The sequence below is a fragment of the Lissotriton helveticus genome, chromosome 12 (genome assembly GCF_964261635.1).
Source record: "Lissotriton helveticus chromosome 12, aLisHel1.1, whole genome shotgun sequence".
NCBI lineage: Eukaryota > Metazoa > Chordata > Amphibia > Caudata > Salamandridae > Lissotriton > Lissotriton helveticus.
Window position 1 is genome coordinate 560408288 of NC_136073.1, and position 26161 is coordinate 560434448.

At 44.0% G+C, this 26161-nt stretch overlaps 1 protein-coding gene across 5 annotated transcripts in view; it reads right to left on the reverse strand.

The window, feature by feature from the left end:
* LOC144797752 (receptor-interacting serine/threonine-protein kinase 2-like) overlaps positions 1 to 26161 on the reverse strand; it is a 405518-nt gene that overhangs the window by 4823 nt on the left and 374534 nt on the right. For 4 of the 5 annotated variants that reach the window (XM_078668512.1, XM_078668508.1, XM_078668509.1 and 1 more), the window contains 2 exons: positions 21751 to 21919; positions 7046 to 7237 (listed from right to left, as the gene is read on the reverse strand). In XM_078668512.1, the coding sequence (XP_078524638.1) occupies positions 7046 to 7237; positions 21751 to 21919 (361 nt within the window). The remainder of the gene's footprint in view (positions 1 to 7045; positions 7238 to 21750; positions 21920 to 26161) is intronic. The other variant, XM_078668511.1, reaches the window with a different exon arrangement.

Consider the following 26161-nt stretch of genomic DNA (forward strand, 5'->3'; position numbering starts at 1 on the left):
CATATCGGACGATCTCACAGAGGAGAGAAGAAAGATTAGTTTTGGGATCCTAATGAATAGCATAATATTGTCGGCATATAAAGAGGCCAATAGAGGGCCTTGATGAAACCTCAGTCCGCAAGTCAAGTGTGTTTCCTGAAAATGGCGAACCAGGAGGTCTATTACAATAATGAAGAGTAAGGGCGACAGGGGACCCCCTGTCTGGTGCCCCGTGTCATTGCAAATTGTTCAGTCAATGTACCAATAATTCTAAGACTGGCCCATGATTCCGTGTAGAGCAGCCTAATAAGATCACAAAATCCTTTGGGTCTACCCAGCTTGCACAACGTGGCATGCAGAAACGGCCACTCAAGAGAATGAAACGATTTTTCAGCGTCAAGCAGTACCGCTGCAGCGGGGAGATCAGGAGTGATCTGGTTAATAACAGCAAAGACTGTGCGTAGACTCACTGCAGTGGAACGATTCGAGACAAAACCTGATTGTTAAGGAGAAATTAAACTTCCCATGAGTAGGGAGAGACATGTGGCAAGGACCTTAGCAAGTATCTTATTGTAATGGTTCAAGAGTGAAAGGGGCCTGTAGGGCGCGCATAATTTTGGAGACTTGCCAGGCTTAAGTAAGAGGGACCATGGCCTCTCGAAGTGTGAGGGGGGAGAATACCTTGCTCAAGAGATTCCATGTATACTTCGAGCAAGTGAGGAACCAACAGCTGCTTGTAGGCTTTACAGAGGTCGCCTTTGAAACCGTCAAGCCTTGGGGTGCGAGTGCCACCCAGGGCACCTATAGCTTGCGAAATCACTTCACAAGAAATGGGCGAGGCCAGGAATTTCCGGTGAGTCCCGTCCAACCATACCCTCGCCACTTCCGCCAGGTAATTGGCAAGTGCCTCATTGTTAGCCGTATAGCGAGACATGTATAACTGAGTGTAATAAGAAAAGAAGGCAGCTGATATGCTAATACTTTCTGTATCCACAGAACTGTCATCATGCTGTAGACAAGTGATATAGACGCTCTGATATGCCGGTCGGAGAAGATTGGCCAGCGTACGCCCAGGCCACTAAACCTCCCCATAGACATGTGCTCTCGAATATTTGCTCAGGTACAGTACTTCACGATGAGCCAGGTCCTGGAATTCATGCAGCAACATGGTGCGTCTCACAAGTTACTTACTTGTGTAACGATATATCTGTAAGAGACATTAGTTAGTGATTCCTAACCTTAGAATATCCCCAGGCATCAGACTGGATCCGGAAAGTTTTTTCGTCAGTAGTACCCTTGCGCATCGGTAGGCGTCGTCGTACGACTCCGCTGGCATCGTAGTTGCCGAGATTACATCGCTGGAGCTACTTAGATGTGCCCACGCACCCTGTCAGTTCTGAACACGACTTTCCACGCCAGGAAGGCAGAGCCATGCAAGATACTGACCACTGGTGCATTGGAACTAGGGCCCCAAAAGGAATGACCTTAACCCTAGAAATTAGTTCGCAAAACGGGGAGGATGGGTGGAGCTGTAAGGAATCTCTCACTAACTAATCTCTCTTACAGATATATCGTTACATAAGTAAGTAACGTTAGTGATAGATTCCTTACCTTAGAATAGATACCCCAGCAATATCAACTCCGGTGGTGGGTCTGCGAACAAAGATCACACCAGAAAGTCAGGGAGAACAGACCGGCCAAGGAAGCCATCTCTCCAGACTTGACTGTCAAGGCAATAATGCTTGGTAAAAAGTGTGCAGCGAGGCCCCCGTGGCTACCTGACATTTGTCTTGCAGGGGGACACCGCGTCCCAATGCAGTAGTGGCTGCTGTCGCCCTGGTAGAATAGGCGTGCATCCCCACAGGAGGTACCTTTTTAGCCAGAGAATAACAGGCCTTAATACACAAGACGATCCAGCAGGAGATAGTCCTCTTGTGCACACCCCGGCCTTTCTCGGCGCCTATGTAGCCAACCAAGAGCTGGTCATCCACCCGGAACTGTTGTGTGCGATTCAGGTAAAATAAATGCGCACGTTTTGGGTCCAGAAGGTGGAGCCTCTCTTCCTCTCTGGAAGGGTGCGGAGGCGGAAAGAAAGTTGGCAAGAAGGAAGGACCCGTGCGAAGCACAACCTTGTCCGGATGGACTGACAGAAAAGGAGGCTTACAAGAAAGAGCCTGGAGCTCACTTACACACCTAGCGGATTTGATGGGAACCAGGAAAGCAGTCTTCAAAGTTAACAAAAGAAGAGGACAGTTGTGAAGCGGCTCAAAAGGAGCGCACATCAAAAAGGTTAATACCAGATTCAAGTCCCACTAAGGCATCACATACGGAATAGGAGGGAAAAGGTAAGTAATCCCTTTGAGAAATATATTAACAACAGGGGACTTGAAAAGAGAGGGCTGATCAGGCCGAGAATGCAGAAAGGTAGCCCATAAGAGTGCCCAGAGCATATCCCTGACGGGCCAGAGAAAGAAGGATCAAAAGGACCTCTGAAAGAGGGATAGAAAGGGGGTCCACAGCCTTTGCTGTGCACCATGCCACAAATGTTTTCTAACTGCAGGCGTATACCGATTTAGTGGAGGGACGCCTGGCTGCCAGAATAACATCACAGACTTCAGGAGGAAAGTCAAACGGAATCAACTGTCACCGCTCAATCTCCACGCATGTAGGTTGAGGCTGGACAGGTTTGGGTGGAGGACCGTCCCCTGCTGCTGCGACAGAAGATCCTCCTGAAGAGGCAGTCGTCTAAGTAGCTCCAGCGACGTCATCTCGGCGACTACGAAGCCAGCTACGTACGGGGAGTTGTACAATGACGCCCACAGACGCGCAGGGGTACTGCTGACGAAAAAACTTTCTGGATCCAGTCTGACGCCTGGGGATATTCTAAGGTAAGGAATCTATCACTAACGTGTTTCTTTCAGATTATGTATTTCCGGCGAAGAGCTGGGCTCAGCGGCCTGTCAATCCAAATCCTTAAGCTGTCGTTCAATAGTCGCCAGCTCAGTTCTAATGGAGTGAAGCACTCCCACATATTTGGCAATGCAAATCCCCCTAATATAGGCCTTAAATGCTTCCCAAAGTGTTGAGTGGCATTCAACAGTGTCTGTATTCAGCTTGAAATACTCTGTAATTGAGTTTCGGACCTCAACTTGATGCACCTCATTGTGTAAGGCATTAGTCGGGAAGTGCCAGGCCATCATGGAGGACGTTGGAGCCTGGAGCTGTAGGGTCTGCAGGACGGGTGAATGATCAGACAGTGTGCGTGGTAAATGGTCACCTTCAGTCTTCATAAGTAGCAGGTCGGGGATTGGGTAGAAGTGGTCAATACAGGACAATATGCATGAGGAGCGGAGTAAAAGGTGTATCCCTTGTCTCAGGGATGTCTGGAGTGCCAAGCATCGGTAAGATAGAAGGATTTGAGGATAGCAGCAAATGCCTGAGTCGCATGAGGTTTGGACACCAGGCCGTGCCAGTGGTATCTTGAGAGGGGGAAAGGATTAGATTAAAGTCCCCGCCCATGAATAGACAGTCCGGGTTTATTCGGTGATGTGTGTGTAGAGGACATTACAAAACAAATTCAGGGGTGTCTACATTGGGGGCATAGATGTTGACCAGTACAATAGATTTAGAGGCCAGAATGCCAGATACCAGTAAGTACCGACCCGCCAGATCCGCTATCACCTCATGTGGAGCAAATGGGACCTTCCTGTGAACCAAGATACAAATGCCCTTAGAGTAAGTGCTATAATCAACAAAGAAGCAATTTCCCCCCAGGTGAATGCATATCGATTGAAGGCAGTTGGGGTGCAATGGATCTCTTGTAAAAAAGTCAACTGGATCTCATGTCTGGAGAGATATGCCAAAACCTGCCTCCCTTTGTGCCAGTTTGTTAAACCCCTCACATTCCACATTATGCATCGCAAGGCTAGTGTCCCAGTACCTCTATCCCTTGGGGCCATATATAACCAGGTAAATAAGCATTCGTGCAAATGCAGAAGTATGAAAGAAATGTATAGCGTGTATCATAGTGAAGCACTTGTAAAAGAAAGAAAAAAACAATAGAACCATTGTGAAACCACAAACAGGCAGTAGCAGGCGAACCTCATCGATATCCCAGAAAAAAAGGAAAAAACAGTACAGTGGAAATCTCCAAGGTGCAGGACAACACCCTCAGGAGAATGCTAATTAAATATAATCTGAACACAGTGTAGAACAGCCTGCCAACTGATGGAGCAGTTAGTGACAAGTCAGTGTTCCTGGCAGGAGAGGCTAGTCATAAAAGAGTTCCAGAACAGAGGTCAGAGTGTTCCAAGCCTGCCATAGTTTTTGTCAACAACGGAGGTAGGACTATGGGTCCTCTGCGGCCTGTGTGGGTGCAGAGGTTGGTGAGCCGCCGGCTGGTCTCCTGACCCCAATGCCATGCTGTTTACAGAAGGTGACGACGTCCGCAGGAGTACTGAAGGTGTGCTGCTTGCCATCCACCTGGACACATAGGCGGGCTGGGTATAGCATTGCATAGCGCACATTTGCCCTCTGAAGCGTGCGCTTAACATCTGTGTATTTGCGGCAGCCATCATGCACTAAGGGAGTGAAGTCAGGAAAAAAGGATATGCCCTGATATTGCAGCTGCCTGCGTTCTAGGGCAAGGTGGAGTACTGTCACAGTCATGGTAGTTAAGCAGCCTTGCGATGATAAGGTGGGGCTGCGCACCCTGGACCGGTCTAGTCTTTGTGGATCTTTAGGCCCTCTCAACTGTAAACACAGAGGAAAACGCTTCCTCACTGAACATTTCACAAAGTAGATTTTCCTCATAAGTGTTCATGCGGCCAGTGTTGGTTGACTATGCAACTCCGGGGATGCAGCTCTTATTTCATTGAGAGCGAGCTTCTAAATCCTCAGTTTTAGCAGCCATTGCTTTAAGGAGCTTTTCCACCTTCTGGAGACGCTTGAGTGTGCTAGCACTGGTGTCTTCAACTTGGGAGACACGTTGCTCTGCAGCATCTAGGCGCGTTTCATGGCCATCCATACGTTCATGCATACCATCCAGGCGGGCAGCAAGTGCATCAAAACGGGAATCTGTAGACTTAAACCCAGACTTTAATTCAGCCAGGAGCGCCGAGGCGCCCTCCAGAATGGGGGCCTTAGTCGTAGATGAACCAGATGCGCTCTCCATGGGGATCTCAGTGCCACCTCATCAGGGGTTCTAGCGGGGTCAAAAGAGAACTGTCGTTGTTTGGGATCACTCTGCCCCATTATATATCTGCCACACTCTGTCAATACTACGTCCTATGTAGGAGGAAAGTGTGACACAATCTCCACTCCGCTGATATCCCCTAATAGTACTCTTTGTGGCCGGGTAAAAATGAGAGAGCAGCTGATATGCGCAAGAGTTGGTAAGGCAGAAGGCTAAGTACGTCAATGAGATGGATGGGTAGCTCAGGCACACCAAACTGGGTAAGCAGCAAGTAGTATCATAGATATTACAGTGGTCAGGCAAGGGTCCGCAGTGTAGGGGCGGGTCACCGCCGGCCAGCGAGAAGCCCTTATCAGGGATCTTGGAGGTAGTCCTCATGGGCAGTAGGCATGAGCCATGTGGTCATTAGAGCCAGGGGTGCTGATTGACCAAAAGAGGATGGAACATAGAGGCCCAGGACTCCCCTCGAATCACTCAGCCCAAAGTGACCCGTCTGATGGAAGGGGATGGGAGGGTGGGAGTAGTCCCTCAGTGCAATGCAGGATTGGCTACAAGGTAGACAGCGATCTGGGACGCAAGGGCACAATCCGCCTGCGGTGCCGCAGCTGCCACCTGCCCACGATAGACGCGGAACATCCATTCACCGCATAACAAGCCCTTCGTCTGTGGCTTCCGCGAGGCACCTATGTCTGCAGTGAATCACAGTTTGTGGTGTTTCATATATCTGGGTATAAACAGGCATCACTTCAAACTAATTGTGCAGCAGTACGCTGGTATTTACATTGTGTAACTATGTTCTCATCTTTACTTTATTTTGTTTTCACTTTTATGTTTAAGTAGTTTTCATTTCCGTTTGTATGTATGAATGGTATTTTTCAGCCTTGAAAAGGAACTAGGCCTGTCTGCTGCGACAGGGCGAAACATGTGTTGGCTGTTCTGCTTTGGGCTACTTTGCCACAAATACAAAGAAACAAGCACAAATACATATTTTTCATCATCAAGTTATCAGCCTCTTTACAAGTCTTTTTTTTATGGATATATGTGTGTATGAAAATGTTGATTCTTTTATAAAAACTAAATATACAAATTACATGTGTTAAACTGTTTATTCCCAATTTCTATTTAATTATGCCCACTCTGCCCAAAAATTTGGAATCCATCCCTTTTATGAGGGATGAGGATCATGCCCTCACTGGGAATAATTACAGAAGTACCATAAAAGCATTATTGGAACATTAGGATCCCAATACCCTCTACTGCAATACTCCAACATAAAAAAGGGAATGGCATGATAATCCCATTACAAATAACCGGCGGTACAATGCTAATGCTGTCCAATTTGTGGTATCAGCAGCATTTGTCACTTCTTAAGAAGGATTACTGGCCCATTGGACTTAAGCGGCCACTCATTATGTGAATCTTAGACATGGAGATGTATGAGAATCATAGATTTCCCTTGCATAAGCCTGGCAATTCTTGAATAAGGATCATTAATGTTTTTAATGCAATTACATGTCTTTGTATTGGATATTTTGGCAAAAAGACACTAAATATAATGTGCCTATTGACCTATTCAGTTAATATATCATCTTTAAAAGCATGCTTTTCGGAATGGCACCTATGCTTTTCTTAGTTCCCCTCAAAATTGATTGACTTCTGGCACTCTGAACCTTGTTGTTTTCCAATTTAAAAACTAGCTGATAAATACATGTTCAAGGCAAAATTAGAAATCAGTAAAGAACTTGCATAAGTGCCTCTAAATCCAGAGTGGTAACAATATTAGGTGTCTTCTCTTGGCATGGGCACCTGAAACGCATAGGTGGCAGTTCATCTTGACAGCGTGATTTTGTGAACAGTAGATTTAAGACTGACCTGTAGAAGTCTCTGAGTGCTGATTGCTCGAACCGTTTTGTTGAACAGTATGCCCGGGTCCTGGAATCTGGGCAGCCCCTGTGCTCCTGCCACACGGAACTGCTGCTGCGTGGCCTGTCCTACAAATGCTAGTAGGAGGAGTGGAAAAAGACGTCTGTAGTGCTGGCCCTCGACTGCAAGGCACGGAACTATCTAGAACAAGAACAACAAATGTTTAAGCCCAATAGCCTGAGAAACGTACACACAATATTACATAACATACTGATGCCTATATGTTGATGGTACAGTGACAATGACACAGAGCAGACACCTGGCAAGTCTAATTAAAAGTTACCATATAAACTGATAAGAGGCTAAGCTACCCTTTTAAAGGGTGGGTTTGAAGCAAATATTCCAGTTGCAGTGACCTTTCTTTGTGAAAACAAACGAGGCCTATAGACTTTCTTGTTAAAAAATCATGAATTTTCCACTTTGCAGGAAATTTTAAATTGGTTTAAAATTGGAGCCTCCCTAGGTTGTTTCAATTAAGGGAGATAGTGCTATGAGAAGTTAAATGACAGTTGGAGATACTTCATAAAAGAGCTGACCAAAGGTCTGAATATATAGGTGTGCCATCTAGAACTCTATTTTTGGTTAAATTCAACCAGGCAAGTAAAGGAAATATTTAGGGCATTAATCGACAACATAGTTTCAAATTTGGCTGGTAGAGAAGTAGTCATTTTTATAAAGGATCCTTTCAATTCCATAATACGAGAAGAATTGTTAACCGCATGCGTGCGGGCGGAATTCCGCCCGTACGCTGGGTTTTGCGAAAGCGCACTTTACGTGACGAGCTGGGCTCGTCATGAGCGTGCGAGGAGGCTACGCCATGACGAGCCCAGCTCGTCATGAGCGTCGAAGGGGTTAAACAGGTATTCAGTTTGAGACACTAGCAGCATGATGATGATCGTGAGGATTTGGGTGTAATAAATGTTATGGCTGTTTAACCTTACAGTGGAATACACTCACAAAAACAGTCTTAGGTCCAGTCAGGCTCATTTGAACAACCTTAAGCTCAACCCAGGGTAGCTATGGCTTCAGGCAGCAGGGCTTGCACACAGGAACTTAGTTTAAAGCATTTAAAAGTACAAAACAACACAATAAGAAAGCCACACAAAACAAAAGAAACACATCAATTTATAAAAATAGATTAAAGTGTAATGAATTTTTAGAATCCTGGATGAGCAAAATCCACCAGACGGTTCTAGAGATACAGTTTTTTAAAGGTTTCATCATTTTGTAATTCAACCACAAACAAGCATTGGTCAATTTAAAGTTTGCAATGCTGCCCTTACAGTCCGACTGTCATAGACAATAATGGAGTGGTCCTGATGCTGAGGATACAAGATGAAAAAATGAGCAAGGATGCTATGGTTGCTATGAGGTCAACAGGGATGTCTTTGTGGTGATTCCTCGGTCCGTGGGTCGTGTGGGGTGACTTCGGGAACAGAAGTCGGATTCCCACGAAGTCCGCTTAAAGACTGGAGAAGGCCAGCTGCGGCTGGGCTACCAGTTTCCTTTCACAGCGAAATCCTTTAGTGGGAGCTAGTGTCCCTCTTGGGTGACCAATTTGGACTCTGACAGCACTACGGGGCTGGTTGACTTGAGAGCAAATTTTGGCCATCATGGATCGGTCTCTTGGGGTGCCTAACAGCAGCTAGCAGCAAATCTTCTCTGGTGGCTAGCAGCGTGCTGGTTTGGGCTTCTTCAGCTTCAATGTCCCTGGTGCTGTTCCAGAGGAACAGCCAACTGACCCATGTAGTCACTGCTTCAGTCTGGGACTGGAGTGCGACTTTTCCCCGACCCAAGAGCCACAGGTACAGTCCTAACTTCACTAGCCCAAGGTGCAGGTGGTGCAGTCCAGCAGACGGTGCAGCCTCTCTTTCTGCGGTCCAAGGGGCTGCAGGGCAGTCTTTCTTCGGTCCATGTACCAATGTTTTGAGGTTCAGGGTGACAGGGGTGCTATATTTATCCCAGGAAAGGGCCCTGAGGGGACAGCGTGGTCACTAGACAATGGCCTACCAAGTTCCCCCCCCCTCTTGGTGACAACTTTTCAGTGATGTGTGGTACCTGACAATACCAGAGTGCACTATTCTGGCCACTCTCTAGATGTCTGAACCTTTCCTCGTCTGTAATTAGCTTGGTAGCCCACTCTAGAGTTGTGGCTATCTAAGGGCTGCACGCTCACTGGAAAACCGGTTTGGGCACAGGTCATCCCTCTCTGTCCCTGTCTCCAGCCTGTCTACCAGAACAAAGGGCAGCCCCTTTAGAGTGTTATCGCCATTTGACCACCAAAGACGACTTTGTCTTTGAGGCTTTTCTTTTGGGCTAACACCCTGAGTGGCTTCCTGCAAGTGGGAGGCAACACCTCTCCCTGCAGTGGGCTGCTATTGTGCCAAAAACTGGGAGTCAATCACACTACTCCCCATGGAGGCAGAAATCTGTCTGTGGGCCAGAGCCCGTTTTAGGCCACTGGACCAGCTGAGTCAGAAAATGGCAACTTTCTAAAAGCTGTTTTACTTGAATAGTGAAAGTGAAGGTTTAATGTCACAATTAATTTGATACCATACAGTACATAGTTACGCAGGTCCATTCAGAAGTTAGCCAGGCTGAGGCGGATCAACCGACGTCCAAAGGACGCTTCTCCCACAGACCACATGGGACTGCTTACTCTGGGAATGAGATTTACTAGTAACCTGATCCGTTTCCATTAAGGCTTCTCTACTAGGACTGCTTTTCATCCTACAGTAAGGACACTTCTCTAATATGACCGCTCCTTTTTACACACATTCTTGACCATCCCTTCTACCACCTCACTGGACCACCTTGGTAACCTTACTGTGTTAGCCAATGGGGCTACTAACTTTTGCCAAGCAAAATGACAATAAGGGGTTTGCCATTAAGACATATAAAATATGTGTCCTACTTAATAATATACAGCTCTCCGTGTTAGGGCTCTATAGGCCTTCCTTTGGGGAGACTTATAATATTTAGGGAAGTGGTGGCTATGCCATTAATGGTAATGGCAAAGTCGAACTGGCAGTGTGACAACTGCCCCTCCAGTCAGCAGTGGCAGGATGGGTGCCTTTTTGTACCTTGTCTCAAACAATGCTGTAGCCCTGGGTGGACAGCCTGCCTTACATGCTCTTGGTACCCTGGGTACCATATACTATGAACATAAGTAAGTCAGTCCCTGCCAATTTGGGATATCCAATTAAACATATATTTTGTAATTGATTAGAACACTGGCACTGAGGTCTGGTTAGCAGACTTCATGGCACTCTCAGAGTCGAAAAATCATCAGATAGTAACAAAAAGCCTGTTTCCTTACAATGAAGCTGAGTAATGTGAACTTAGGAAAGTGTTAGGGCAGCATACCTATAGGCTAAGGTGGACAAAACATTCTTCTTTGGTAAACCATTGAAGCATATGACTAACAATTGCCACTTAGGAAGGCAAGAATTTATGACTTTGGCAGCAAAGGAATTTTTCATACTGTAGGGCAAGAACATCTGTTGTACATTGAGAGAGTCCTACTGAACATTAAAAACGAAGTGATAATTAACAGGACACACACCTTGAGGAGACTAATTACAATGGGTAAAATACTGCAAAAAATAAAGAAACATTATAACATCTAGACGAGAAAAGAGAGCGCACGGGATAGGTGGGTGTGTCATTGTGATTGCTTTTCTCTTTGATGATTCTTAGTAGAGGCACTATAACGTATTTCTTTAACATTAGGACCCTTAACAGCCAAGTTTGTAATTGAATGATTTCTCTCCTAGACTGGGAAATGGCCTTTTGCTAAGTAGATGTGGCAGATATTTGAAGATTTGATTGGGTAGTTAGAATTTGCTAATAGATTGAACTGGCTTCCCAGGATGTAGGGGAGCTGTCCATCAGGGGTGTACACTGTCACAATTGGGCAAAACTGCATAGGAGATGTTGGAGGGGTCTGTTTTTCTTCTTTATCAACTTCTATGGTGCCATAGATTGAGTAAAGCTGTCAGCCCACACTAAAAACTTGGGGGCATATTACCAAGAACCTCGTTAAAATTATCGCTGTTTTAGCGGCAGGAAACTGCTGCTAAAATGACGATAATGGGCTTCCTAATATGCGTTATAGAATTCCAATAGAAGCCCAGGTTAGATGTGCAGGACATCTAACATGGGCTTCTATTGGAATTCTATAACGCATATTAGCAAGCCCATTATCGCCGTTTTAGCGGCAGTTTCCTGCCGCTAAAACTGTGATAATTTTAACGAGGTTCTTGCTAATATGCCCCTAAATTCTATCCCAGAAGCAACAAGTTGAAGGGGAGGAGAGGGTGGGGCGCTATGGGGGGGAGGGGGTAAGATGACCAGCCCCCAAAGCCCAAGAGACAGCAGAAAAGGCCCAAATTTCACCTTAAAAGTAAATAATGACTCTTATTTAGAGACAAGAACCAAGGTGTTTTGCTTCCCAGAGGACAAAAAAGGCGCTATCTAGATTGATGTGGTCTTTTTAAGGAACTCTTTAGGGGGAGGGGTTATTTTATTCAATTTTAGGTAGGCAGTAGGATGCTTGTTTCCAGGGTGGCATGAAGAAGTTTTGAGGAGAAAGCAAAAGAGGTGACATTTTTCAACACCGTATAAAGTTTTGAAACGGTTAGGGGCCAGATGTAGGTAGGCCAATACCGGTCGGTAACGGCCGAATTTACCGAATTTCGGCCGTTACCGACCGGTATTGGCCATTTGGGATGTAGGGGACAGAAAAACATCAGAATCGGTAATTTTACAGAATCGGTAAAGTTACCGATTCGGAAATCATACCGAATCGGTAAAGTTACCGAATCGGTAAATTTACCGAATCGGAAAATATACCGAATCGGTAAAGTTACCGATTCGGAAACATTACCGAATCGGTAATTTTACCGAATCGGAAAATAAGAAGTGGTAAAAATGAGTATTTGAGATGTAGGGAACATCAGAAATACCGAATTTGACTGAAATTCGGTATTTAAGAGTCGGTATTTACCATGGATTCAAAAAGGTGGTAAACAGGTGCAAGGTATAAAAAAGGCCCCAAAATGCAACATTTTCACCAGAATGGCGGCATTCTATGTCATTGCGAGGCGGCTACGGCTACAGGCTGAAGGTGAGAGGGTCTGGAGGAGGGAGGAGCAGGTGTACAGGCAGAGGATCACTCTATTCCAGCTAACTGAGTCAGAGATCCTACAGAGGTACAGGCTGGCTCCCCAAACCATCCTGGACCTAATCAGGGACCTTCACCCACTATTGGAACATCCAACCACAAGGGCACACGCCATCCCACCCCATGTGCAGGTGCTGTGCAGCCTACCCTGCTCGCATCTGGAAGTTACCAGAGTGTGGTTGCTGCGGTAGGTGGGGTGTCCCAGAGCTGTCTGTCACGTTTTTTCAAAAAATTCCTTGATGCCATGTTGCAGAGAATGCATTTATACATCAGCTTCCCTGCAACGCATGCAGAACTGCTAAAGACAAAGACAGAATTTTACCAGATGGCGCATTTCCAACACATAATTGGCTGTATTGATGGTACCCACATACCAATATGCCCACCATCTGCCACGGAGTACATTTATCGGAACCGGAAGTCCACCCACACCATAAATGTACAGGTGATCTGTGATTCCAACTACATGATCACTTACCTAGTAGCCAAATTCCCCGGGAGCACCCACGACTCCTACATTTCCACAACAGTGGGATCTACGCACGCCTGACAGCGGGGGAATTTGGAGAAGGATACTTGCTAAGTAACACACTGTGTGAAAATCCCTTGATACATAATACAGGTGTATGTGTGTGTGTGCATGTGAGTAATGTGTTTTTCTCTCACTATTAGGGGACAGTGTATATGCCCTCCGGTCCTTCATCCTCACTCACTACCTCAACTCTACAACACCAAGTCAGAGGAGGTATAACAGGGCCCACAAAACAACCCGAAACATTGTGGAGCGCACCTTTGGCATGTGGAAGAGCAGGTTTCGGTGCCTCCATAAGAGTGGAGGTGCCCGCCAATACACACCAATCACCTGCTGCAAGATGATAGCAGCCTGTGCAATGCTGCACAACCTTGCGGTCAAGAAGGGCACAGCAGTGGATCTCTCAGATTATGAGGACCATGACGATGAGGAAGCAGTGCCTGAACCACACGCATCTGGAGTTGCAACACCAACTGATGGCAGACACAGGCGGGATGAGATAACACGCAACTACTTTTAAGTAAGTAAAGAGACACAGACAGGTGGAGTATACAGCAAATGTAGTTTAATTTTGTAACGAGGTAGGTAATTAAAGCACAACTGTGCAACTGAAAGTATTTAACTGCAATGATGTCAGTCCTGGTTCACCTCAACATGAACTGTAAAAGTCATTTCCTTCCTCGCTTCCCTGTAACACCTGTAGGTTGCTCACCCTGCTCACTGTCTTGCTGGCCTGTGGCCTCAGCGTGGCGTCTGCTCCTCCTAGTTTCAGGGACTCGGGTGCTTCCTATGCTGCTCCTGCTAGTGCTCTCCTCACTTACAGGCACATCCAGAGCAGCTGTATGTGCAGTTTGGGCATTTAACAGCGCCTCAAGAGCACTGGTCATCCTGCCCATGCCCTTAGTGACCTCATTGGTGTTTTGGGTCATAGCCTCCTGCATGTTACTGCTTCTCCTGCATAACACGGATGTGGCAGTGGCCAGGCGGTTGATGGCTTTATTTTGGCCATGAGCACGCTGCCTTTCCTTGCGCCTTGCCTCGAAATCAGTGTCTATTTTGGTGCATAGCAGCTGCACAGAGTGGCTAATTCCGCGCATCCCTGATACCTTCTCTTTGTTGACCTGTACCAGCTCACTGATGCCCTTTCCTATTTCACCTATGTTGCTGTTCAGGGACCTCATTTGTCATTGGCATGCCTGGATGGCTCTTCCCTGCATCCTCTGTATTCTCACCATGCTCCCCTCCAGGCCACGGAATACACTTGGACCCTCAACTGTTGCATCTGCTGGCTTCTCTTAGACTCTGCGGCGTCTTGCACCACTATGGCCCACCCCTGCACTGGAGTGCGTTGTACCAGAGGTGACATCTGCAGGCAAGTTGTGTGATTCCTACCCCTCCATGTCAGCTGCTGCTGACTCCATTTCTAGGAGTGGGGCCACAACATGCCTCCTGCTTGGTTGTGATGCAGGTGTGGTATCATGCTGTGATTCTGGTATTTCTGGGGATGACAGCAACAGAGGGGATTGAGATCTGCCAGGGGACGCCAGGAAATCATGAGGCATTTCTGTGTCTTGTGCTGGAGGATGGCTACTTGATGCACCTGTGTCCTGAAGTACGGTGTGGGTAGTTGGACCTGCTTCCTGACTCTCCTCCCTCTCAGGTGGTATGCCTTCAGTCTCCTGCGAACGCCTGCGAGACGTTTCACCTGTGGACATATGAGCGTATATTAGCTAAGCGCTACTGTCTCACAGTCACTACAATTAAATATGTATCACAATGGCTATTTTCTCCATGCAGTCATTTCCTTCACTAGTTGGTTGTTGTGCTTTGTGACATGTTTTTACATTTCCTGACTAGATATCGCATCATGCATTGGCCCTGTATAGTGCTAGCAGTACTGGACTGGGGTTCACTTGGCCACTAAGGGTACAGGTAAGGATGATGGTATGGGGGGGGGGTGCTGTGCATTTGTCTTACCTTTTTTGCTTGCAGTCCTGGCTGAGCTGTCTACTTCTCCCAGTCCGCAGACGCTGTCTGGTTCAATGGTTGAGGCCACCATCTCCTCCAGGGCAGTAAGGGGGGGGTGCTGGGTTCTTGCCTCTGCCAGTTTTTGATGCCTGCTTGTGATGTTCTGCCATTTTCTTTTTGGTTTGGCTCCTGAGGTCATAAAACCTTTTTTAAGGTCCTCTGTGTCTCTGCTAGTCACCCCAACTGCATTTACTTTGTCCAAAATGTCCTGCCAGATTTTTCTTTTGGCAGATTCTGTAACAGTGAGGGACTGCCTGCCAAACAGTTTGTGGTGCACCTTCACCACCTCCCCCACAAGGACCTGCAACTCCATGCTGCTGAATTTGAGTTTCCTCCTCCTCTCATGCTGCTCTTTTTCCTTGCTGCTTGCCATTTTACACTTTTAAAAGTGCACAAAACCCTTTCTGCTGCTCAGCTCTGCTCCAACTGCCTTTCCAGCAGCTTCTAATTAGTTGCAGCTGCCTGTGTAGCCACTTCCTGGGAGGGAGGGGGAGGGTGGTAGCACCTGATTGGCTGCCTACTTCAGTTTCACTTTTGTTAGCTTTCCGATTCTGTATTTACCGATTCTGTATTTACCGATTCGGTATTTACCGAATCGGTATTCTCAATGCATTCCTATGGGCCAAAAGGCCTATAGGAGCGCATGGGGAATACCGGTTCGGTAAATACCGAATCGGTAAATACCGATTCGGTAAATACAGAATCGGTAAATACCGATTCGGTATTTTCCGATTGTCCGATACCGAATTTTATCGATTCGGTATTTTTTACCGAATTTTTATCTACATACCATTTACCGATTCTAAAATACCGATTCGGTAAAATTCGGTATTTTAGAATCGGTAAAATCGGATTACCTACATCTGGCCCTAAGTCATTACAACATGATAAATTTGAGGCAGATGCAACTTGTGATGATTGCACGTGAAACCAGTTATAATATGAAGTGCCACCTATCAAAGCACTAAAATTCACTGATAAATATAACATAACTATCATTTTGAACCGTTAATCTTGAACTATTGAAAGAAAATGGAAGAAATGTTGATCAGGCATTATAGGGTGTTCAGGACAACTTCACATAGTGTTTGAGGGCGGATTCTCCTCCAAGTAAAATATTAAACTGTGAGGGCAAAACTGTGTATTTTACTGCACACTAGGATTAGTCACATTAGCAAAAGTCTGTATAGAAATTAAATTACATTTTCTAAAGAGGAGGGTTACTGTACAAATAATCTTTGGGAAATGAAGGATCTTGAACAACGTATTTTAATGCTTTTTGTTCCGGAAGTATTGGTGATAAAAGGATAGGGTTCCTAGCCAGTTACAAGAGAAGTTGAGCTCAATGGCCAAATATTTGTAATTGGTACCTATGTACCCCAACTCATCATAAGCGGCCCTATAATTGAGGTTAGTGCCAACAGCGAGCACAAGCACATTTGCTAGAACTCCACACTGTTTAATAGTGGCATGGCACCACTCGCAGACATTTTTAGATCGCATGACATCAGCATCATCTCATACGCCAATGATACCCAGCCCGTCCCCTCAGCTGACCCCACGCCAATGAAGACAAACTTCCACAACTGTATGAAGAATATCTCATCCTGGATGAAGGACAACTGCCTGAAGCTCAAACTGGACAAGACTGAAGTTCTCATCTTCAGCAAACACACCGCCTCTGGAAATACTCCTGGTGGCCGTCGGAACTCAGACCCATCCCCACGTCAGCAGACCATGCCCGCAAACTCAGCATCATCCTCAACAGCAAACTCTCCCCAAACGTCAGGTCAAAGCTGTCTCCTCAGCCTGCTTCCACAAGCTCTGCAGGATCTTCAAGTGGCTCTCCACCAGCACCAGGATGATGGTAACGCAGGCCCTTATCACCAGCAGACTGAACTATGGCAATGCACTCTATGCAGGCACCACAACCAAACTCATGCAAAGTCTCCAGATGATCTAGAATGCAGCCACTAGACCGATCCTCAACCTGCCCAAGAGAATTCACATCACCTAGCACCTGAAAGACCTCCACTGACTCCAGGTCCAGAAGAGATACAACTTGAAGCTCCTAACCCACGTCTACAAAGTCCTCCACGAATAAGGGCCCAACTACATTAACCACTGCCTTCACTTTCACTGACTCCCCCAGGAACCTCCGCTTCACACACCTCACTCTTGCACAGATCCCGTAGATGTTGCTGCCATGCCAGAGGATGCTCCTTCTCCCATCTCGCCACCAAAGCCTGGAACATCTTCTCCCTTTGCATCTCACCATCGTTGACCGATTTAAGTAAAGGGCGCAAGAACTGGCTCTTCGACTGAAGACCCAGCAAGCCTCTGGATACCCTCTCGGGTGACTAGAGCATGCTCTATAAATATGACTTGATTGATTGCTTGAGTGGCAATTTTCAAGTGACTTCAGTAACCAGTGTCCCATACCAATACATAATTGTTCCAAGCTTGATATTAGCCTCAATTGACCTGCAACAATACTACCACTAGCTTATAATTAGGATTTCCTGTTATCAGTTTCTATTTTTGGCAAATTCTGGTGGGGGTTTTTCAGTTTTTTCAATACCTTAAAAAACAGTGATTATCAGTGTTTATACATTTCTGCGCCATTTAAAACAACAGAGACAGTGTTTTTCTGGTGTTTATGGATTTCTAATTTAATTTTAATTATTGCTTGCTTTCTGCACTGATAGTGCATGTGTATAGATAATGTATGCACAGGGTATATGAGGTCCAAATAAATTTTTACTGCACCAGAATGGACTACAAAGTCAATAGCATTCTTCAATAACTCTGGAGCTTGTAAAGATGCTTTCAGCATACCATCTAGCAAGTTGCAAGGATCTCTTACAGGGAAGCACTGCAGCTCAGGTATCGATTTTCACAGACCATCATACAATCTTTTCACATATGTAGCTGAATTACTGCAAATACAAACAATATCACTCCTATTTTTTTGAAACTTGGTAGGAGCTTTTTTCAGCAGCATTCCCATTAACACTGTGTTCCATGTTTACCAAACGTCTGCTGTCATGTTTTCACCACTATCTCAGATGCTTGGTGACAACATTCTTTTCACATATACCTGTCACTACATATTGCATTGAATGTTTAGAAGCTTGGGTTGTTTGACAATCAACTTACAATCAATACTGACTCACTAGGAAAGGGGGCTGATGTATCAAAGGATTTCACCCATTCTCTGTCTGTGGGTAAATGTGATGGTACATATTAGGAAAGATTCTCATGAAACAAGCTATGTTACCCATCAGTGAAATCACATGTAGCCAAAATATCAAATATGGTTTTGATATTTCCCAATTCTCTACAGTTTATAAAATAACTGAATAAGACCTAAAACATGCTTTAAACACTGCATCTTTAGACCAAAGACCACAAAACTGAAAAAAGCAGAATGAAGAATAGGCCATGTTTTAATGATATCCCTAAATAACAAAATTCAAGCAGAATACTGCTAGCCTAGTGTTTCTTGATGCTACCTTGTATAACAAAGTTACATTGTATTGGCCACCTCAGGAAGAAATAAATGGCTCTTAGTTTGTGGTTGCAAAGGTGTTTTTTCAGTGTTTATATGTTTACACCGGTGATGGCTATTTTCCTTTTGGTGGGGTTTTATCAGTTATTATAGGTTTAAACCTAAAACCATATAGCCTACTTATAATTCTACCATGCAATGTGAGCATAATAACCACAACCACCATAAAATCACAGCCCATAACAGCAACATTATTAAAACAAGAATTTGCAATGCAATAGGTCTCGCATTTTCAAAAATTACCTCACTCAAGGAGACGACAAAGGGGACAGCAATGTAGTGTTAGCATAAGGGGCTTGTTTATAATGGCGTGGGCTCCGTAAAGCGCATCATAAGAGACTATTTGGATAGGCATTCTACATATGACATGGTGTGAAGGACGACAGCTATTTTTAAAGTGAAAGGGCATATGGTGCACTGCAAATACTAACAAGCAACCGCCATTGCCGACGTCTGTGTTCCATTGCTTTGCACTCCTGTTGTTCTGGCGGCTGCTTGTTTGTATTTGCAGCGCACCATATACACTTTCACTTTAAGAATGTCATGTGTTTAAAGCAAAATCTGTAAAATGAGCAAAATGCAAGCTTGACAGCAGGCTGTTACGCTTGTGCAAATTAATTAAATAAAGAAGCGCGGCTGCTAAAGTGAAAGCGGACCACATTACAAATTACAAAAAATGACATAACAACAATGTAAAAGCGGGCTGCTGTGCTGCCAATTAAATAAGTAAAGCAACACGGTGACTAAAGCGGACCGTGCTGCAAATTTCAAACAAAGACGTAACAAAAATGTAGAAGTGAGATGCGGTGTTGTGTGGGTGGAATAGGTAAAGACCATTAAAGAAAATAGTGCTCACCCACTAGATAATGCAGACCGAGTTACGAGCCAAGTAAAAGGTCCAGTCAATATGTGCGGTAGCAAATGGAGACAAGGCGGTACCAAGGAAGGACTAACAAACCTCAAATGAATCGGAAGCCAGCATTTACGAAGGACAATGACACAAGTCAATGACAAATGTGGGTGGAGAGTGAGAGGGGCTTCCAGTGCATACCCTAATACAGCATGCCTTGCAGAGCGAGCAGTGGATGCACCCTGCCGCTAGGCTTGACCTAAAAAAGAATGCTTCCCTAACAGACTCATGTCAATACCTCAAGGGTGTCCACATTCAGTAAGACTGGACGTGTATGGGACTCTGTAAGGTATTAACATTTTCTATCTGTACTGCCAGTTAGAGCACATTGTTCATGTATGTTTTCCATTTCACTTCCTAGTGCACCTGTGAACAGCTACATTTAGGCAAAACAGTTGGATAGGATTCAGGAGGAGTTTTGATGCGCCATTTGTTGTGAAGTGCTCCAATGATTAGACACTAAGAAAGATTTTATCACCTTTACTACCTATTGTGATTATTAAAGACTTCATAGCCTACATGTATGCAGTGTGGTATTGTTGCAACTGCAGATTTGGGTAGGCTTGTGAACACTGAATTTCTGGCCTTCCCAACTTTCTGCAGAGCGACGAGATGTATGTGGTCTGAACTTGGTAGAGTGAAGAGTAAACTATATGCTCTATTAGCTCTTCTTTCTCAAACTGCATTTGCAGACTTGTGCCTTGAGAAGACTGCATTACTAAAGGCCATTGCTTCATTGACGTCCCATGGACAGCCGGACCATAGGTAAGGATTGTCATAGACATAAAACAGACCCTCCAGGATTTCGCGATTTGTGAAAAAATATGTGAAATAGGCAGTTTTGTAAAAAGGCTGCACTTTTTACAAAAGTGCCTGCGAAATCCCTTTTATTGGCCCAGCGTTGACCACTGAGTCAAATAAAAGGAGGGGGTCAGCGAGCAGTAGAACTCACCTGCTGCGTTGCATCCCCCTGCCTGGAGGTGCCTGGAGAACACTGCTGCTGCTTGGACAGGGACACCAAATAGCAACAAAGTTTTGTTTGGGCCCGGCAAGATATGCAGTTTCTCTGCTCCTCTTTCCCAGCCCTTAGCACGCCCACCATCCACAGGCTGAAAGTGGATGGTGTGAATGCAGGGGCACTCTTTAAAAGCAAAGAAAGAATTCAGGCCCACCACCCAGGGGCATGCGGCGAGATCTACAGGAGGCAATATATATTTTTTAAATGGAAGAATTCCGTCCTGCCATCTGTGAGCATGCGGCGAGACCCGCTGGGGCACAATAATTTTTTTTAAATAATAATATGTGGGCCCACCACCCGTGGGCACGCCGCGGTACCCACTGGGGCACTATTTCTTTTTAAAAGAAGAAAGAAATCGGATATACCGCTTGAGGGCATGTGGCTGGACCCTCTGAGACACTTTCTTTTTTTGTTTTTTAAAAAGAAAGTTTGGGGCGCTGCCTGTAGGCAAGTGGGGAGACCCACTGGGGTACTATGTCTTTTTTCCAAAAAAAAGAAATAATTCAGGCCGGCCGCCCGTGGGCATGCGGCAGTACCCGCAGGGGCACTATATAATTTTCTTTTTTTAAAAAGACAGAATTCGGGCCTGCCACTTGTAGGCATGCAGCGGAACCCACAGGAGGCAATATTTAAAAAAAAATAAGAAAGAATTCGGTCTTTAAAGAAAAAAAAGATTTGCTGTTTCAAATTTCTGTTTTTGCGCCGCTAAATTCCTGTTTTTGTGCCTCTAAATCGACTAGTTCTGCAATATCCTGGGCGGCCTGATAAAAGAGAGGACTGATTGCCTCTCCGATAAAGGTTTATAGGCTGAAATCTACCAAACATTAACCCCACAGTTGTACTGCTACTATAACAACACCTGGGCCCACATTTTGGCAAGTGTGCCTCATCGCCTCAAATGGATCTAACATTTGTAGAACCACGTATCCTAGAGAACAGGAGACCTGTGGTGAAGAAGGCCAAAAAGCACCAATGTCACAGAGATGGCCAATGCATATAGTAGAATTGCAAGCTGATTATGAAACTTGTTACCCAAACAACTAAGAACCAAACCAACCCGACTTTCCTTCAGATGGGCATTGAAAACTCATTTATTCAAACTGTACTTGAACTAAACTCTACTCTTCAACTTCATTTGTAGACGATACCCTCCAATCCATAGGCTACACCTCCCAACTCCCTCTTCCTCCATGTTTCCCCCTCAAACCCTCCCCCACTCTACTGATAGGTGTGATGTCTCCACCTGAAATCAAGATTTAGGGGCTCCCTTTGCCAATGTCCTTCCCTAGTCCCATGCTCTACATATAGCCTGCTATTGCTAAATGTGTTACGGATGGGGTCCTCCAAACATTGCTTCCTAAAGGCTGCAGTATGTGCAGCCCTTGTACATTGTTCAGAATCTATTCTTACCGTGTCTCTTTTCAGTCTGCGGAAATGAATTACGTGTACTCCCCAAAGAGATTCCATTTTCAAGTATTCTGCATTCTTGGTCAACCAAAGGTATGACGGTCATGCTTCGAGTCCGGAATTCTGGTTTTGGCTTGAGCATCACCTTGCTGCTTGCCTGGCCATAGGAGATCTTTAATCAAAAAGAACATATTTCTAAATTAAAATCCACTTTTTAAATATTTTGGATTCTTCAATGTGTTGTAGTGAGGTTCTGAAGTCAGCATTGTCATGGTAAAAATGTGCGGAGGTTGTCGCCATTCCGTTTGCCGGAATAATAAATCATCATTCATTTAGCAGCACACTGACTTTTGCAACTCATACACATTTTTACTGTTTTGAATGGGAATAATTTTACACCTAGACACTATTTTCTGTCTGATTCATAAAGACCAATCAGTGGGGAGAGTACCTGAACTTTGAGATAAAATGAGGTGCATCCCATTTGCTTGTCATACTCCAGGGGACCTGTGGACATATTTGCATTCATTTAGCCATATTAATGGCATGTTTGCATAAAGAAGAATTTTAAGGTAATGACCATAACTTTGACAGTAAATTTGTTATAAGTTCCTTCCTAGTCGGCTTATTATGCTTTCAAAATTACTCCTTTGGTGAATGACAAAATAGGAATCATTAGCACCAAGAGCCTGTTTTTGAAGGGTACTGTAAAGGCAAGTCCAGAAACAAAATGGTGAATTTAGTGTCTGCACCTCCAGAGGTATTATTGATGAATTTAGGGTCTCATATGTGGTAGACATGCTGCCAACAGAGACAGCACTGGCTTTACCATCGAAGTAACTCTGTCTGTTGTTTGGGAACTGCGGCCCATTTTAGGCTGATTGTTGTCTGTCGGGACTCAATGAAAGCTGGCAATAAAAATGGTAAGTGATCTTCAGAAAAAGGTAGATATGGTGCACTCAACAAACTCAGATATACTCCCTTATTATTAGGGAGACGGCTATGTGCGCACTATCAGTGTACTCTGCTTTGGGTATATCTCTGCATTTACTGATGACATCTCCCCATGCACTAATACTGACATATTTCCCACAAAAATATTTCTCCAAAACATGGCACTTTCTAAAGTGTTTAGAGCCACTTTTGTCTGGAAACCTCCTTCACTCTGGAGGATGAACCTTAATATTAACGGCTTAAAACTACCACTACCTTGTGGGAATGTGTAAACCTCAGGCTAATAAATGCCTGATATTCATCGCCATTTTCAAGCCATTACTTTTGTGAATAAGGAATCTGGAGTATGAGTGCTATACATGTTGGCTGGCCTTGCTTCTCATTAAAGTTCATTAAATGTATAGAAATTGAGAAACAAATAACATTAATCATTTCTGTAGTTACTTTAAAAACATATATCAACTTTTGAAAAAGGACCCGATGGACACGCTACCCCAACCCACCTTTTACTTGTACTTCACCTTTCCTGAACTCAGGCCAGTCTCAATTAGAGAGTTTGTGTCTACTCAACAATTAATAATGAATCTCCCTCCTTTGATATGATGTTCCCAAAAACGGCTGCATTTCAACACTGTCTTACTTGCATCTCATACCTGGTCAATACTATATATATATGTGCTTAGCCAGGCTGTGAACACCTCTGTTATCTGACAATGACTGTTTATTTATCAACTGATTAAAGCTGATTCAAAACAATGAGGCTATATTCATATTGGTTTTCAAGATCTTGAGTCACTCCTTCTTAGATCTCACCATTGGCTTACTTCTGGAAAACATTTTGTGCCAGATTTACAAACATTTTGCGTCATGGTTGCTCCACTTTTGTGGTGCATCCATGATGCAAAAAACTAGCAGATATGTACAAAGCACTGCAAGGGGTGATTTGTGATAACTTGCGTGGCTTTGTAAAACAAAGGTAATGTAATGCAGCGGCTTGCATTAGATTGCGTTACATTTCATTCTGAGAAGCGTTCCATGGGTGGAACAAGGGTGTTCCAATGCATTTAACCATGGATTGCACGCAATCCTAGATTTACAAAGGTTTGTAAACCTGTATTATACGGTTACCATTATAATAATAGGACTGCGTAATAGGATGACAGAACTTTAGAATATGAGAGACTGAGTCCTTCCACACAACGAGAAACTGCCAGCTCAATTCCTGGCTGCCTCACAGTGCCTCGCCTAATTCCTAACCCTATTTGGGTGAAAGGTGATGGGGGCAACCTGAATATAACACTCGGACTCCCCAGAGAAGTCGTGGAAACAGATCTCACCATTTTGTTGTATTACTCATGCATGCCCAGGTGAAACACAAGTACGAACTACGTTTTCAATACATTTATTGCACAATTGTAGTCTGGCATAGAGAGAATGAGCTGTAACAATTAGGCAGATTAAACAATGCAAATTCACCAGCATTATAAACATGGTAAAGATCATGAACAGTACAACCATGATAAATGATTTCTAGAAGTTCCTGATGAGCAACATAAGTACTAGCATACTGTGTACTGTTCCTAGCCTTGAACAGAATGTACAGTTACATTTTGAGGAAAGGTAAACTAAAACAAACAAATTGTACAGTTTATTCCTGTAACAATATCATGCAAGAAAAGCTTAAATAAAATATTTAAAAGGTCATTACCAAAGGTGATGTGACTAAAACGTGTAAAATATCAAATGTGTACTGAAGCTAAGAAACGGGGGAACCAACTCACGGCCAAGAGGCACTCACGACACCTGGGATTGCGTGAAATTGCTACACCTTCCAGAGGATGGCGCAACAAGGGGAAATTCTTTTTTTCTCCTCTTTAGTTACTCTTTCTATGTGTGCTACAATCTGCAGCACAGATAGAAGGACAAAATGCCTTGAGAGATTGTTTTTGTGTAGGAAGGTATCCCTTCCTGCGCAAAAACAATTCCCCTTGTGCAAGGGTGTGTGCCTTAGCATTCGGCTGCCAGCACTAAGAGCGACCAGAAGCACGCCGTATCTTAGTATATATGCTGCATTTCTGCTCTCTCCCTTTCATGGAACACTTTGCAGTAAGTGGCCTTGCTACACTGCATTGCGTGAAAGGTTGGTCAATCTGGCCCATTTGTATGAATATTTTTGTAAAATCCCACTGCATTGCGTGAAAGGTTGGTCAATCTGGCCCATTTGTATGAATATTTTTGTAAAATCCCACTGCATTGCGTGAAAGGTTGGTCAATCTGGCTCATTTGTATGGATATTTTTGTAAAATCCCTAAGTACCTTACTCAGGTTCAGTACTCATCTTCTTTGGATTTTGATGCTGTTATTTATTCACAGATCATTCTATTATGCATTCACTCAGATCCCAGAGACTCAATGTTCTGATTTTCAGAAAGTAAGACAGAAGCAGATAGTTTTCTGTAGGGGTGCTCGCCTCTAGAATGTATGCTTTAGAGTCTATTTTGTCAAAATGCTTGTGTGATAAAAACTCCCTAGACTTGCAGTAAGTAAATTAAAAATAGGCAAAACAAATGGGGTGGGGTTGGGAAGGTGAGGTAGCCTGGTTAGATTTCCAGAATGAAGTCTTTATCGCCAAGCCTCCTGTTTATTAAATTTGTATACTGCCAATAACGGTTCATGATGGGTTGCAGTAGAAACCACTTTATTGAATATTTTTTCTTCTGATTAAATATTACTCCTGGGTAAATGACGATAATTAAAGACATTCTTGTTGATTAAACATAATCGGGTTTTAATGCAAGAATTTATATTTTTTTAAATGTCTAATTGTGACAGTATGACCTCCTCTATGATCTAGTATTAAAGTTTTTTTTAAAAAAAGAAACAAATCCAACACTTGGAAAGACGGATAAAAGAAAGCCCTTTTTGGATTACCAATTATTGAAAGTTATTAATAACATTCTTAGTATCAAGGATTTACAAACGTATTTTAATTTACCCTACAATTTTACTCCACAATACTCAACATTATATGGAATTTAATTACTTCTCTTATTATTTTCACAACACACTCGTCTATTTTGCCTCAAAAATGTTTTACTTACTTTTTATTGGGGGAGCAGTATTCTAAAAGCTTAATTTATTTATATACAGATTCATAAGTGTATCTCCAGTTGAAATACATTAGTAGTGAAATGGCTGTTTTGTTGGCCTAATGATTGGTGGGATATACTACAGACTAAGAGTTATAAAACTACTAAAGTCGCCACGATTACCCAAATGTCGTTTTCATTTTTACATAAGAGTTTGTGACGCTGTTGATGATTTCTACAGGTCGTAATAAAAATTGAAAAATAAAAGGGATTTATTTCTTATGCTTTTTTCTTGTGATAAACACTTAAGTTTTTTAACCTGCTTATAGTATAAAGTACGTTTTATTCTTAAATTTAATTTACCTCCTCAA